Below are 13926 nucleotides of genomic sequence, written 5' to 3'. Positions count from 1 at the left end.
TTGGGAGTCGCCCGCCTGGGCCGTGTGGGGTACTTGCTAGTGGGTCCCAGGGCCGGACTGGCCATCTGGCAAATGCCAGAAGGACCTGTTTGGTCATGGACCGCCTTGTCTGCTACGTTGTTAGCAGAATCGGTGTCCTGAAGACGCCCATACTGTTAAAGAAGTTGTCCACTACAATAATTTTTTTTTTTTCATAAATCTTGCTATTATGTGCCACTGAAAACATCCACTGTGTTTATTTTAGCAATATTACCTTTTATCATGCTGTAGCAGCACATCTTCAGTGCTGGATCCAGCTCTCATGGGGTTAATCGACAACTTCCTTTCTCCTGAGTTATTGTGCTCTAATACTACAAGTTCCATGATGCATTGCACTCGCCTGTAACTCTGCACCTGGCACACCCACTCCAAAACACACCCCAACCCCTCCCTCCTCTCCCCCTCTATCTTCAGAAAGATTTGTGATGTCATTTCTGTCCAACCTCCTCTTTTACATTTGTCCAACCCACACTCCATTACACACAGATAGATAGATCTATAGATGCATACATCTATCTATTCATATATCTATCTATAGATATATCTATTGATAGATGTATGGATAGTGTAGGGTGTGTGTCCACTGTCCGGATTAGGCTACTTTCACACTTCCATCTTCTGGGCTCTGTTGCAATCTGTCGTTATGGGCAAAAAACGGATCCTGCAAATGTGCTTGCAGGATGCGTTTTTTGCCCATAGACTTGTATTAGCGACGGATCGCGACGGAGGAATACATTGTGGAAGGATACCTTCCATCATTGTATTCCTGGAGCCCCTGGAGAGTGGTCGTATCAGCTGATGCTGCTGCTCTCCCTGACGAAGCTGCTTAGCGGCAGCGATACGAGTGGGATCTTCCCACACCCTTCCCCCTGCTACTCTCATCCCTGTTATTTTGGAGTTTGGCTTAATTTGCAATTCCACCTGTGCATATTCTCACAGGCTTTGCCTGGTTCCAGATCTAGTCACTTCTGGCTATACTACACATTGGGTAGGCTTGTCATTTGTGCTTGGCACAGGAACTATACATGGCATTCTTTCCAGCCACTATTTCGTACCACATTATCTGTGTATTATCCGGTTATACCATTAAAACTCCAACAGGGTTTCAACTTACGTGTTCATTGTCTTGCACCACATGCCTTTTTAGGTCAGCTATTTATGACATATTTGGGGACGCCCATTTCTTGTCCTACTACACTTGCATTAGGACTATGGCTTAGCTACCGGTAACTAAAAGAGCCACCTTGTCAGAATGCAGCATTAGTGCTGCACAAGGTGGCTCTTTTTGTTACAAACACCTGAGGGGGGTGACAGGTTCCCTTTAAACCATGTACTCCAGTTTTCTGATGTAAAAGAGTCACAAAGGTCAATGCAAAATGTGAGCTAAATTTCTGACTTTTTTTAAACCATTCTTTTGAAAAATAGCGAGAAACGGCGTCCAGTGTTGAATAGTAGGGAGATAACATTGGTCCACTTACACCAGAGATGGCACAAAGGAAGTTGTGGGGCACAGACAGCCAAAGATCCACCAGATTTATAACAAACTAGGTACCTCTTTAAAATATTTGACACACGAAAAAAATTGTGTCAGATTGCAAGGTTAGCATAGAAATAACATTCACATCTGGACCATAGTTCCCACCTCACCAACATTTGTTCATCCGCTGATCAGATTTTTTATGTGGTCAAAACAATTAAGGTTTGTCTGCAGCACAATCACCTCCAAGTGCCAGCAATATGCCATTCATATAGGCACTGAAAACTCGTATTTACCTTCGAACACCCCCATTATTGATTGAGAAATGTTCTGCCACACTGAATACACTTGGGCACACAAATCATCAAGATCCGCTGGCAGCTCCCTTTGTAATTGTAAACCAATGCTGTCCCAGATTCGCTTGATGGTTGATAAGTCTGGAGACACTACAGGCGGCCACGGTAACACGTTTAGACTGCTCATAGTAGCACAAGCGACATGCGGCCTGGAGTTGTATTGTTGAAAAACGGCTCCTGGGACACTTTAGAGAATTGGCCGTACCACTGGTTCCACGTTCATATCTATGTAAAGCCAAGCTGTTTGTGTACCTGGAATGAAGACTAGGATGGTTATGACCTTCCATCGTGAAAGCCTCTTCATGACTTTGCCTACGTGGCATTGCACCTAAGAGAAAAGTGTGACTATTTCCTTAAGAGCACATACCTCCATTCCAGCATCTATTGCCATTTTGCGTTGCACCATAATAGTCTTTGATAGCTGTGACGTGAGGTCAAGTGATAAGGTTTTCATAAGAGAACCTCACACCTATCATACTCCAGACTTGTCTCCCATCCAGCACATCTGGGACGTTATTACACAGCTATTACAAAGGAAGTTGCCAGCAGTGGATCTTGATAATTAGCACAAGTGTACTCAGTGTGGCAGAACATTCCTCAGACAACCATTAATACCCACCTTGGCTGCTATCAGTGAGGTTAAGTGCAGGGATTTCTGCACATGATACTCATACTAGGTAATGAATAAATCGAGATGTTTTGAAAATGTTGTCTCTATTTCTTTTTTTTCATCATTTCCATACCATTACCATGTTTATCCATTCTGTGATTTTCATAATTCCACAAGTTTTCCTTTTTGGTGTTGTAATGTCAGTGCTACGTAATGTATATTACAGGATGGTATTGATGAAATGGTTTTTTTTTGTCAAATCAGGTCCAGCACACAAGTTTCGTCATGGCAAAGGCCATAGACCTAAGGTAAGAGATTACCTGTTTATCACTGATTGACTCCACCATATATATGAACTGCAATCTATATTCCTTTATGTGATGTTTGGGTATATACCTTATATACTCGTGTATAAGTCGACCCGATTATAAGCCGAGGCACCTAATTTTGCCACGAAAAATTGGGAAAACTTGCATTGTCCCCTCTTCCCTATCCTGGTATGCATGGCTCCCCATCCCTGCCCTTTTATGCATTGCTCCCCATCTCTGTCCTTGTATGCATGGTTCCCCATCCCCATCCTTGTATTCATGGCTCCTTATCCCATATCCCTGTATGCATTGCTCCCCATCCCTGTCCTTGTATCTATGGTTCCAATAAAACCTTTCCTGCGCACCCTCGCTGCATCTCTTTCCGGCCAGCAGCTCTTCCGGCCGAGCAATCACGTGTCCCCGCTCATTAGGATAATGAATATTTACTCCACACCTATGGGATTGGAGAGAGGTGAATATTCATTACCTTAAAGGGAACCTGTCACCCCGTTTTTTCCGTATGAGATAAAAATACTGTTAAATAGGGCCTGAGCTGTGCATTACAATAATGTATTTTGTGGACCCCGATTCCCCACCTATGCTGCCTTAATACGTTACCAAAGTAGCCGTTTTCGCCTGTCAATCAGGCTGGTCTGGTCAGATGGGCGTGGTGTCTTCTCCCAGATCTTGCTTATTTTTCCGTTGGTGGCGTAGTGGTTTGCGCATGCCCAAGTCCAGAATCCACTGCACAGGGGAGGGAAAAGAGCGCGATTTGCGCTATTCCCCTGGTGATCGGTGGGGGCGGCCATCTTCCTGTGGCCGCGCGTGCGCAGATGGAGCGCTCTGCTGGCCGGGGCTTCAGGAAAATGGCCGCGGGATGCCGGGCGTGCGCAGATGGAGATCGCGGCGGCCATTTTCCTGAAGCAAAGTTCGCATCTCGGCTTCAGGAAAATGGCCGCCGCGATCTCCATCTGCGCACGCGCGGCATCCCGCGGCCATTTTCCTGAAGCCCCAGGCAGCAGAGCGCTCCATCTGCGCACGCGTGGCCACAGGAAGATGGCCGCTCCCACCGATCACCAGGGGAATAGCGCAGATCGCACTCTTTTCCCTCCCCTGTGCAGTGGATTCTGGACTTGGGCATGCGCAAACCACTACGCCACCAACGGAAAAATAAGCAAGATCTGGGGGAAGACACCACGCCCATCTGACCAGACCAGCCTGATTGACAGGCGAAAACGACTACTTTGGTAACGTATTTCAGCAGCATAGGTGGGGAATCGGGGTCCACAAAATACACTATTGTAATGCACAGCTCAGGCCCTATTTAACGGTATTTTTATCTCATACGGAAAAAACGGGGTGACAGGTTCCCTTTAATGAGCGGGCACCCATTATAGCCCGGCTACTGCTGGAAGCCGGCGCCTCTGTCTGTAACTGTGCACGATATAAGAGAAATGAATATTCACTGCCAGCGCAGTGAATATTCATTTCTCTTTAGCAGCGGGCACAGTTACAGCCGCCGGCTCCTGCCTCTGTGACCCGCTGCTCTGCCGCTTCCCCTCCCCCACCGACTTTCTGGGACAGTGACTCGATTATAAGCCGAGGAGGGCGTTTTCAGCAAAAGAAAATGTGCTGAATAACTCAGCCTATACACAAGTATATACGGTAGTTATCCCAGTGTTAAAGGGAACCTGTCACCCCCAAAATCGCTGGTGAGGTAAGCTCACCGGCATCAGGGGCTTATCTACACCATTCTGTAATGCTGTAGATAAGCCGCCGATGTTACCTGAAAGAGGAGAAAAAGACGTTAGATTATACTCACCCAGGGGCGGTCCCGCTGCGGTCCGGTCGGATGGGTGTCTCCGGGCCGCTCCGGCGCCTCCCATCTTCGTTCCATGACGTCCTCTTCGGGTATTTACGCTGCGGCTCCGGCGCAGGCGTACTTTGTCTGCCCTGTTGAGGGCAGAGCAAAGTACTGCAGTGCGCAGGCGCCAGAAAGGTCAGAGGGGCCCGGCGCCTGCGCACTGCAGTACTTTGCTCTGCCCTCAACAGGGCAGACAAAGTACGCCTGCGCCGGAGCCGCGGCGTAAAGACCCGAAGAGGACGTCATGGAACGAAGATGGGAGGCGCCGGAGCGGACCGGAGACACCCATCTGACCGGACCGCAGCGGGACCGCCCCTGGGTGAGTATAATCTAACGTCTTTTTCTCCTCTTTCAGGATACATCGGGGGCTTATCTACAGCATTACAGAATGGTGTAGATAAGCCCCTGATGCCGGTGAGCTTACCTCACCAGCGATTTTGGGGGTGACAGGTTCCCTTTAAATGCCTAAGTCTCTATAACAAATATATTGCTCTATGTTATTATTGCACTATTTCTATAAATCAAAATATCCAGAGATCCAGATCCATCAAACAAAGAGTCCTCATTCAATGAGGTCAATTCACTTACAGTGGGGAAAATAAGTATTTGATACACTGATGATTTTGCAAGATTTCCCACCTACAAACAGTGGAATGGTCTGTAATTTTTATTGTAGGTACACTTCTACCACTTTTCCCAACTGTATATTGGTAAATCCCTCTTATTTACTATTAAAGAGATATTGCACTTTGCCCATTTACTTTATAACACCTAGCAATACAGTACAAACAAAATATTAGAGTGTAGGGAATACGGTAGTACTCCTATTGTGTATCACTTGATCCCCAATCTCAGTAGCATGTGTACACGTTCAGTATTTTTTGCGTTTTTTTGCGTTTTTTCGCTATAAAAACGTGATAAAAACGCGAAAAAAACGCTAACATATGCGTCCTATTATTTACAGTGTATTCCGCATTTTTTGTGCAAATGTTGCATTTTTTTCCGCAAAAAAATCGCATTGCGGAAAAAAAAGCAACATGTTCATTAAAAATGCGGAATTGCGGGGATTCCGCACACCTAGGAATGCATTGATCTGCTTACTTCCCGCACGGGGCTGTACACACCATGCGGGAAGTAAGCAGATTATGTGCGGTTGGTACCCAGGGTGGAGGAGAGGAGACTCTCCTCCACGGACTGGGCACCATATAATTGGTCAAAACAAAAGAATTAAAATAAAAAATAGTCATATACTCACCTTCGATGGCCCCCGGAGTGTTCCCGCCTCTCACCGCTGCATGCTGCCGCTTCGGTTCCTATAGATGGTGTGGTTCAGGACCTGCGATGACGTCGCTGTCTTGTGATTGGTCGCGAGACCGGTCATGTGACCGCTCACGTGACCGCGACGTCATCGAAGGTCCTGAACCACACCATCTAGGAACGGACGCTGCTGAGGATAACGGCTGTCTGCAGAGGGTGAGTATAACCATTTTTTTTTTTTTTTTATTTTTAAACATTCTATCTTTTACTATAGATGCTGCATAAGCAGCATCTATAGTAAAAAGTTGGTCACACTTGTCAAACACTATGTTTGACAAGTGTGACCAACCTGTCAGTCAGTTTTCCAAGCGATGCTACAGATCGCTTGGAAAACTTTAGCATTCTGCAAGCTAATTACGCTTGCAAAATGCTGAAAAAAACGGGAAAAAAACGCAAAAAAAAAAATGCGGATTTCTTGCAGAAAATTTCCGGTTTTCTTCAGGAAATTTCTGCAAGAAATCCTGACGTGTGCACATACCCTAACACCGGTAAAGGATTTAGGAATGATTAGCTTTCAAAAGAAAAGACAGAGGAGACTTAATAGCTGTCTACAAATATCTCAAGGGCTGTCACTGTAGAGGGATCAGCTTTATTCTCATTTACACATGGAAACACGAGAAGCAATGGGATGAAACTCAAAGGGAGAAGATACAGATTACATATTAGAAAAAAAATTGGCCATGAGGGTGATCAATGAGGTGGTGAGTTCTCCTTCAATGCAAGTCTTCAAACAAAGGCTGCACAGACATCTGTCTCAGATGGTTAGTGACTCCTGCTTTGAGCAGGGGGTTGGACACGATGACCCTGGAGGTCCCTTCCAACTCTACCATTCTATGATTTCATCGAAATGTAACAGTGACATCACAGGTTCCTTACTTTTGCCTTATGTAGAGGTTGGGGAGCAGGGTGGATGTAGCACAGGAGGTTTTCTGCAGGGCACTTACTTATTAACATTTGTCTATAGATAATATACTGATGAATCAGTTGTGTTCCTTGTTGTTTTCTCTGAAGCCTGGACTTGCTCCATACTATCGCCATTAAGAGAGAAACCAGTCTTGGCCTGAGCCTTGTGGGTGGCATTAGCACAACAGAAGGACCCTTAATCCAGATTAAGAATGTTATCCCTGGAGGAGACTGTCACAAGGTCAGTGTCTAATGAATGCAACCCAGCTATGTTGTCCATGAAGTATGTGACATTTGTAGCTTGACCGCCTGGTGTCTTGCTCATACTGTAAAAAGAACATTTTGGATAGCTGTAGACCAAATGCTATTTCAGCCAATTCCCTCTGACCTGCCCTGTACACACGGGTGCTCTGCTAATGTGAGCATGCATGTACTCTCGATAAGAACTGAATAAACGACTGCCAGATATCTCTGTGTGACTTATCTCTGATATTCACACATAGGCAGAGGCTTGCCAGTCACTGTCAGCTGGCGGGGAGAATCTGCCTGAGACCCTCCTATACGACTAGTCAATAGCATGGCTGGGTCCCTGGCAGTGATTGAATGTGTGGTTTTCTCTGAAATGTCATAACGTTTCAATGTAAAGCACATATATGATGGAACACACTAGCGTAGCTACTGGGGGGGGCAGAGGGTGCGGGCGCCCCGGGCCCGGTGCTCTGAGGGGGCTCACACGGAGCTTTGCTACTGTTATCGACATGCGCAGCGCGCCGATACAGTTTGATTCTCCCTGCTCTGCACCAGAATGTATCTCCCTGCTCTGCTGGCCGGCCGCTGTGCAGCCCCTAAGCAGGCAGGGGGGCCCGGTGCCAGCAGTGGGCCCCCCGCCGTCATCGGAAGATCAGCTGTACCGGCATTTAGCCGATACAGCTGATCGCATTGATGGGAGAAGGAGCGCTGCTCTCCTTCTCCCATCATCCCCCTGTCAGTGTCGGCGTCTGTCAGGAGATCAGCGGGAGCAGGGCAGGAACCAGGATGAAGAGAGGTGAGTATTTATTTATTTTATTTTTTTTTATGGGTGCTGCTGCCTTATTACAGGGTCTGCCTATGGAGATCTGCCGCCTTATTACAGGGTCTGCATATGGGGGGGCCGCCTTATTACAGGGTCTGACTATGGGGGCTTTCTTATTACAGGGTCTGACTATGGGTGCTGCCTTATTACAGGGTCTGACTATGGGGGCTTTCTTATTACAGGGTCTGACTATGGGGGTGCTGCCTTTTTACAGGGTCTGACTATGGGGGTGCTGCCTTATTACAGGGTCTGACTAAGGGGGCTGCCGCCTTATTACAGGGTCTGACTAAGGGTGCTGCCTTTTTACAGGGTCTGCCTATGGGGATCTGCCGCCTTATTACAGGGTCTGACTATGGGGGGGGCTGCCTAATTACAGGGTCTGACTATGGTGGTGCTGCCTTATTACAGGGTCTGGCTATGGTGGTGCTGCCTTATTACAGGGTCTGACTATGGGGGCTGCATTATTACAGAGTCTGACTATGTGGGTGCTGCCTTATTACAGGGTCTGCCGCCTTATTACAGGGTCTGCCTATGGGGGTGCTGCTTTATACTACAGAGTCTGCCTATGGGGTACTGCCTTATTACAGGGTCTGCCTATATGGGGGTGCTGCCTTATTACAGGGTCTGCCTATGGGGGCTGCCGTATGCTATAGAGTCTGCCTATGGGGAGTGCATTATACTATATTGTGGACTATTTTGTGCATTATGCTACTGTGTATGGGGGCTATCTAGGGGGCCATCATACAGTGTGGAGATTACAGTGAGGGAGTCATCTTACAGTGTTGGAACCATCAAACAGTTTGGGGGCTACTAAGGGGCCAGTATACTGTGTGGGTGGTACTATACAGTGAGGGGGCATTATACTGTGTATAAGAGAGCATCATACTGTGCATAGGGGAGCTGTACATGGGGGAGACTCGGGACATTATTCAATGTAAAGTGGGCACTTATTGCTATAGGGGAACTCAGGTTACTGTGGCTATCAAAGGGGCACACACAGGGCAATATTACTTTCTAGGGGGCAAAATATGGGCACTGTTTTCTAGGGCACTTGCACCTGTCATTACTATATTGTATAGAGTTGCTTTAGAATTTAGAGGGCACAGAGAACCACACAGCAGGTGCAGTAATAGGGACACATACGGCAGCAGCATCTCAGTATTGGGGTATCAGGGGCAGTAATAGGGACACATACGGCAGCAGCGGCTCAGTATTGGGGTATCAGGTGCAGTAATAGGGACACATGGCAGCAGCGGCTCAGTATCGGGGTATCAGGTGCAGTAATAGGGACACATACGGCAGCAGCATCTCAGTATTGGGGTATCAGGGGCAGTAATAGGGACACATACGGCAGCAGCGGCTCAGTATTGGGGTATCAGGGGCAGTAATAGGGACACATACGGCAGCAGCGGCTCAGTATTGGGGTATCAGGTGCAGTAATAGGGTCACATACGGCAGCAGCGGCTCAGTATTGGGGTATCAGGTGCAGTAATAGGGACACATACGGCAGCAGCGCTCAGTATTGGGGTATCAGGGGCATTAATAGGGTCACATACGGCAGCAGCGGCTCAGTATTGGGGTATCAGGTGCAGTAATAGGGACACATACGGCAGCAGCGGCTCAGTATTGGGGTATCAGGTGCAGTAATAGGGACACATACGGCAGCAGTGGCTCAGTATTGGGATATCAGGGGCAGTAATAGGGACACATGGCAGCAGCGCTCAGTATTGGGGTATCAGGGGCATTAATAGGGTCACATACGGCAGCAGCGGCTCAGTATTGGGGTATCAGGTGCAGTAATAGGGTCACATACGGCAGCAGCGGCTCAGTATTGGGGTATCAGGTGCAGTAATAGGGACACATACGGCAGCAGCGCTCAGTATTGGGGTATCAGGAGCAGTAATAGGGTCACATACGGCAGCAGCGGCTCAGTATTGGGGTATCAGGTGCAGTAATAGGGTCACATACGGCAGCAGCGGCTCAGTATTGGGGTATCAGGTGCAGTAATAGGGACACATACGGCAGCAGCGGCTCAGTATTGGGGTATCAGGTGCAGTAATAGGGACACATACGGCAGCAGCGGCTCAGTATTGGGGTATCATCAGGATGAGGAGTTTGTGCAGGTTGGGAATAGCTGGTGATGAGGCTGGAATATGAGACTTGAAATGTGTCTTTGCTATAATCTCTGCAGCCGAGTCCTGGCTGGAAGAAGTTGTCATGTCGGTCTGGGCCAGATGGAAAAGACGGGAAAAATGAATGATTCCATCAGAAAGAACGTCAGCGGTAAGTCATTATCTGTAACTGTGCTGTGATCTCTTATATGTTTTGTAGGGCTGGTAACTACCACTGACCATATGGCGGTAATATCCATGTTGGTCGTTATATAGAGATTATCTTCAGTAACAGCGCGGTCATCTGTTGAGGTTCTCCTCCACTATTAGGGTGCGTCACCCAGCTGTAATCAAGGTTACCTGGTTAGGGGCCCACTCAGAAGTTTCGCCCCCCCCTGAACCAAAACCCTAGCTACGCCTCTGATGGAACAGGTAGGAGCTGATACATGCTGCCCACAGTTTTGGGCAGCATGTATCAGCTGAAAGGTTCCATTTAAAGGGGTTATCTAGTCACGCCATTTTGATGACCTATACAAAGAATAGTATATAGCAAAAACTCGGCGCTCAACTTAACGTAAGATAGTTGATTTAATGGTGTCCACAAAATAACAGAAACGTTATTTACATCCGGACCTACATCCGGACCTTCATCAGTCACAGTTGATAAATGTGAGGGAGCGAGTGGACCCACAGAATTGCTGATTGTGGAATGAAATCACACTTGTGTGTGAGCGCTGCCTGTATGTGGGCAGTATAGCCCCAAATGAAGCGATATACCTTAAATATCAGGACATAAGTGCCGTGCCTGTGTGGGACGCGGAATCCACCGTTAGTCCATGCAGTGATTTCATTCCGCAATCAGCAATTCTGTGGGTCCACTCGCTCCCTCACATTTATCAACTGTGACTGATGAAGGTCCGGATGTAGGACTGAAACATTTCTGTTATTTTGTGGACACCATTAAATCACCTGTCTTACGCTAAGTTGAGTGCCGAGTTTTTGCTATATACTACGGTGTGGGAACCTACTCTGGCACCTCTTTTCGGCTGTGCACACGTCTACTTTTTCATATCTATACAAAGAATGTCATCAATATGAGATGCACCCGGAACCTCCACTGATCAGCTGTTCTTTGCTCCGTGGCCACCAGGTGTAAACACCTTTATGGAGCTGCAATGCTGAGCTTCATACAATGTGTAGCAGCCTCTGCCAGGTACTGCAGAACAGCCCCTGTTCTTTGCTGTACAGTTGATTGGTTTGCTGAATACTTTGTTTTTAAAGCCGGTCCACTTTCAAGAGAATGGTTTTCACCTTTTTTGAATTAGGATGGACGGTTAAGGGCAGGAGACCAGCTTGTATCGGTGAATAAGGAAGCATTGGTTGGCGTGTCGTGCGAGGAAGCAAAAAACATATTAAATCGAGTAAAATTAAGGTAGGATACTTGTGAGTCTGGTTGCTTTCTAGAAATGGCTTTAGTAACAGCAAGTAAATCGCAATTGCTCCACTAATCTACAGGTCAGCAGTTGCTGTTGTGTTGTGGCATTTTTAATTATATCTGTCTTTATGAAATCTCCTCCTCTTAAAGGAGGCAAGATATTTTTCACAGATTCCTGACAGCTGTCACTATGAAAACACTGTCCAGTTTACCTCTGACTAGGAGCAGCTGAACAGATTGATCTATAGTTCTGTGTAGAACAATTAAGTATAACTTGTGACTTATTGACTGAAATGTCATTTTTTTTCCTGAGCTGTGAAGTCCAGTGGGCGGTCTCACTCAATGATTGACAGCCTTCTGTGTTTGACTAATACAGCGATAACTGTCAATCATTTGATAGACCGCCTGGTGGACTCCTAAGCCCCAAATGGAAAATGAAAGGTATTAAATGCAGGTTACACTGAATCTTTTCCCACAACACCATTTATGAAATTCCTTGTTCAATGGGACAGGTTCCCTATATCTCCAGGCCAAAAAGGGATGTAATGGCGCATCCATTTTTAGGTGTTTAGGGCGTACGGTTGCTTCTGGTGGATGATGCGGGCACAGGAGCAGCGTTTGCACCATCCTTCAGAAGCCCACTGTAATATAGGTAACTGTAAGGAAATGTTTCCATTTTCAGGTGTACAAGTGGGTGAATGTGGTTTTTTACCCTGTAGGAAATGTTCCATTTGGGATATCTGTTTTATCAGACCTGACGGAGATGACAGCAACTCTGTATTATCTACATCAACTGGGGAGCGGGAAGTTAACCTACTGCCAAAGATGTCTACTACACCAAACTCCTCTAAATCCAACGTCCCCGTAAGTACCGTTTCCCCATCTGCTGTCTCATTTAGATGTAAATGGGCACAGGAGGCCATGACTGGAGACACAGAAGTAAGAAATGAATTTGTGTTTCCAGGTTCCATGCAGAGTATTTGGGTGTTCCAGTAACGTACCCCTGAGGTGTGTGACATAAAAACTCCCCCTAAAATCTGCTCATTTCTAAAAATCTTTCCTGCAGAAAACAAATTGAACAGAATTAAGCATGATCCAACCATTTCCATTTCCAACAGAAATGAGAGAGGATTGGGAATTGTGACCCCCCCTACCATTCTAGTGATCATGGGGGCCCTAATCGTTGTAACCTCAACAAATTGAACAGAATTCCAACCATTTCTGACAGAGATATGAAAGAATTGGGGATTGTGACCCCCCATTTTAGTGATCATGGGCGTCCTTAACTGTATGACTTCCAAGACATTTATCACCTATCTTGGCACTGTCGCCGATCAGCTTTTATCCATGGCATCCAGTCTTTCTCGGATGCTGCTGGATCTCAACAGCTTCGGGTAGTCTGCGACTGGGTACTGCAATTTCCCACCCACGCCTTATTATCTGAGAACTTCCTTCCTCTACTGCTGTACAGATCAGAATTTGATGGCTTATCCCTGGGATAGTAGATCATTAAAAAAGTAAGCCTGTTCGATCTAACATTTATAACCTCCCAGACTGGAGTAACCCCCATTCAGATGTTAGATTCTGTCTGTGTCTAGGACGAGCAGTGCGGACTCCAGTCTCACCAACATTGTGCTCTAATAAACTTTAATTAAAATGTTTTATATGACTTTATGTTTTTTTTTTTTTAAATTGCTTTTATTTTCCTTTTTTGTTATTAATTTCTCCTTTCTCTCTGAGCAGAGTCAAAGTGGCTATATTAAAGAGCAGCGCACAGTATCCCCCCTACACAGGAGCGAGTCGGACGAGTCTCCTTCAGGTAATCTTCTCACTATTATGATGTGACACTTTAATTGTACTTCTACCCTCTACAAAATACAAAACAAAATATTGTCTTTATGAGCCATACAAAATATCTGTGGATTGCTTCAGAAAAGATAGTCCTAAAATAAGCTCCTCGAGCAGTTTCGTGGCTGAGGGGTCTGATAAAAACAATATGAACTGGTTGAGCATTCTCCAAATAACTAGAGCAAGCCATAGATTTCAGCTCAAAACCTTTTTTTTTTCTCCAGAATCATCACCACATCTCTCCATGGTCTGATGTAGCTCATCCCTAAACGAGACTGATCTGCAGCTCTAGACCTGCAAACAATTCTTTAACCCTTTCAGACAAAAAATCATGTACATGTACTTGATCGCGGAGGTTTACTTGTTTGGAGAAAGCTCATAAGCTGTAACTGGAGCTGAGCTCTGATCGCTGCTGTCAACCATTTAAGTGCTGCTGTCAGTTTCTCATATCTTTTGAATGGAGCGTGCACCAGCTCTCAGTCCCTGATGGGTTACCATGTCAGCCAGGAGCCTGCTGAAGATCCCTGTCACTGCCATCCACAGGCTGAGCTCCGTTGGAGACCAACATTTTCACTATATGCTTCCT

General features: G+C 46.4%; 1 protein-coding gene across 3 annotated transcripts in view; it reads left to right on the top strand.

Moving 5' to 3' along the window:
* The window catches only part of STXBP4 (syntaxin binding protein 4), a 51752-nt gene that overhangs the window by 372 nt on the left and 37454 nt on the right, over window positions 1-13926 (top strand). For 2 of the 3 annotated variants that reach the window (XM_077251352.1, XM_077251353.1), the window contains exons 2-6: window positions 2747-2790; window positions 6983-7115; window positions 11383-11489; window positions 12212-12356; window positions 13236-13311. In XM_077251352.1, coding sequence (XP_077107467.1) covers window positions 2768-2790; window positions 6983-7115; window positions 11383-11489; window positions 12212-12356; window positions 13236-13311 — 484 coding nt within the window. In that variant the 5' untranslated portion in view covers window positions 2747-2767. Of the gene's footprint in view, window positions 1-2746; window positions 2791-6982; window positions 7116-11382; window positions 11490-12211; window positions 12357-13235; window positions 13312-13926 lie in introns of those variants that run through there. The other variant, XM_077251354.1, reaches the window with a different exon arrangement.

The sequence above is a fragment of the Ranitomeya variabilis genome, chromosome 4, assembly GCF_051348905.1.
Source record: "Ranitomeya variabilis isolate aRanVar5 chromosome 4, aRanVar5.hap1, whole genome shotgun sequence".
NCBI classification, from domain to species: Eukaryota; Metazoa; Chordata; class Amphibia; order Anura; family Dendrobatidae; genus Ranitomeya; species Ranitomeya variabilis.
Note: the sequence above shows the minus strand (reverse complement) of the source record. Positions and strands in the feature narration are given on the sequence as shown.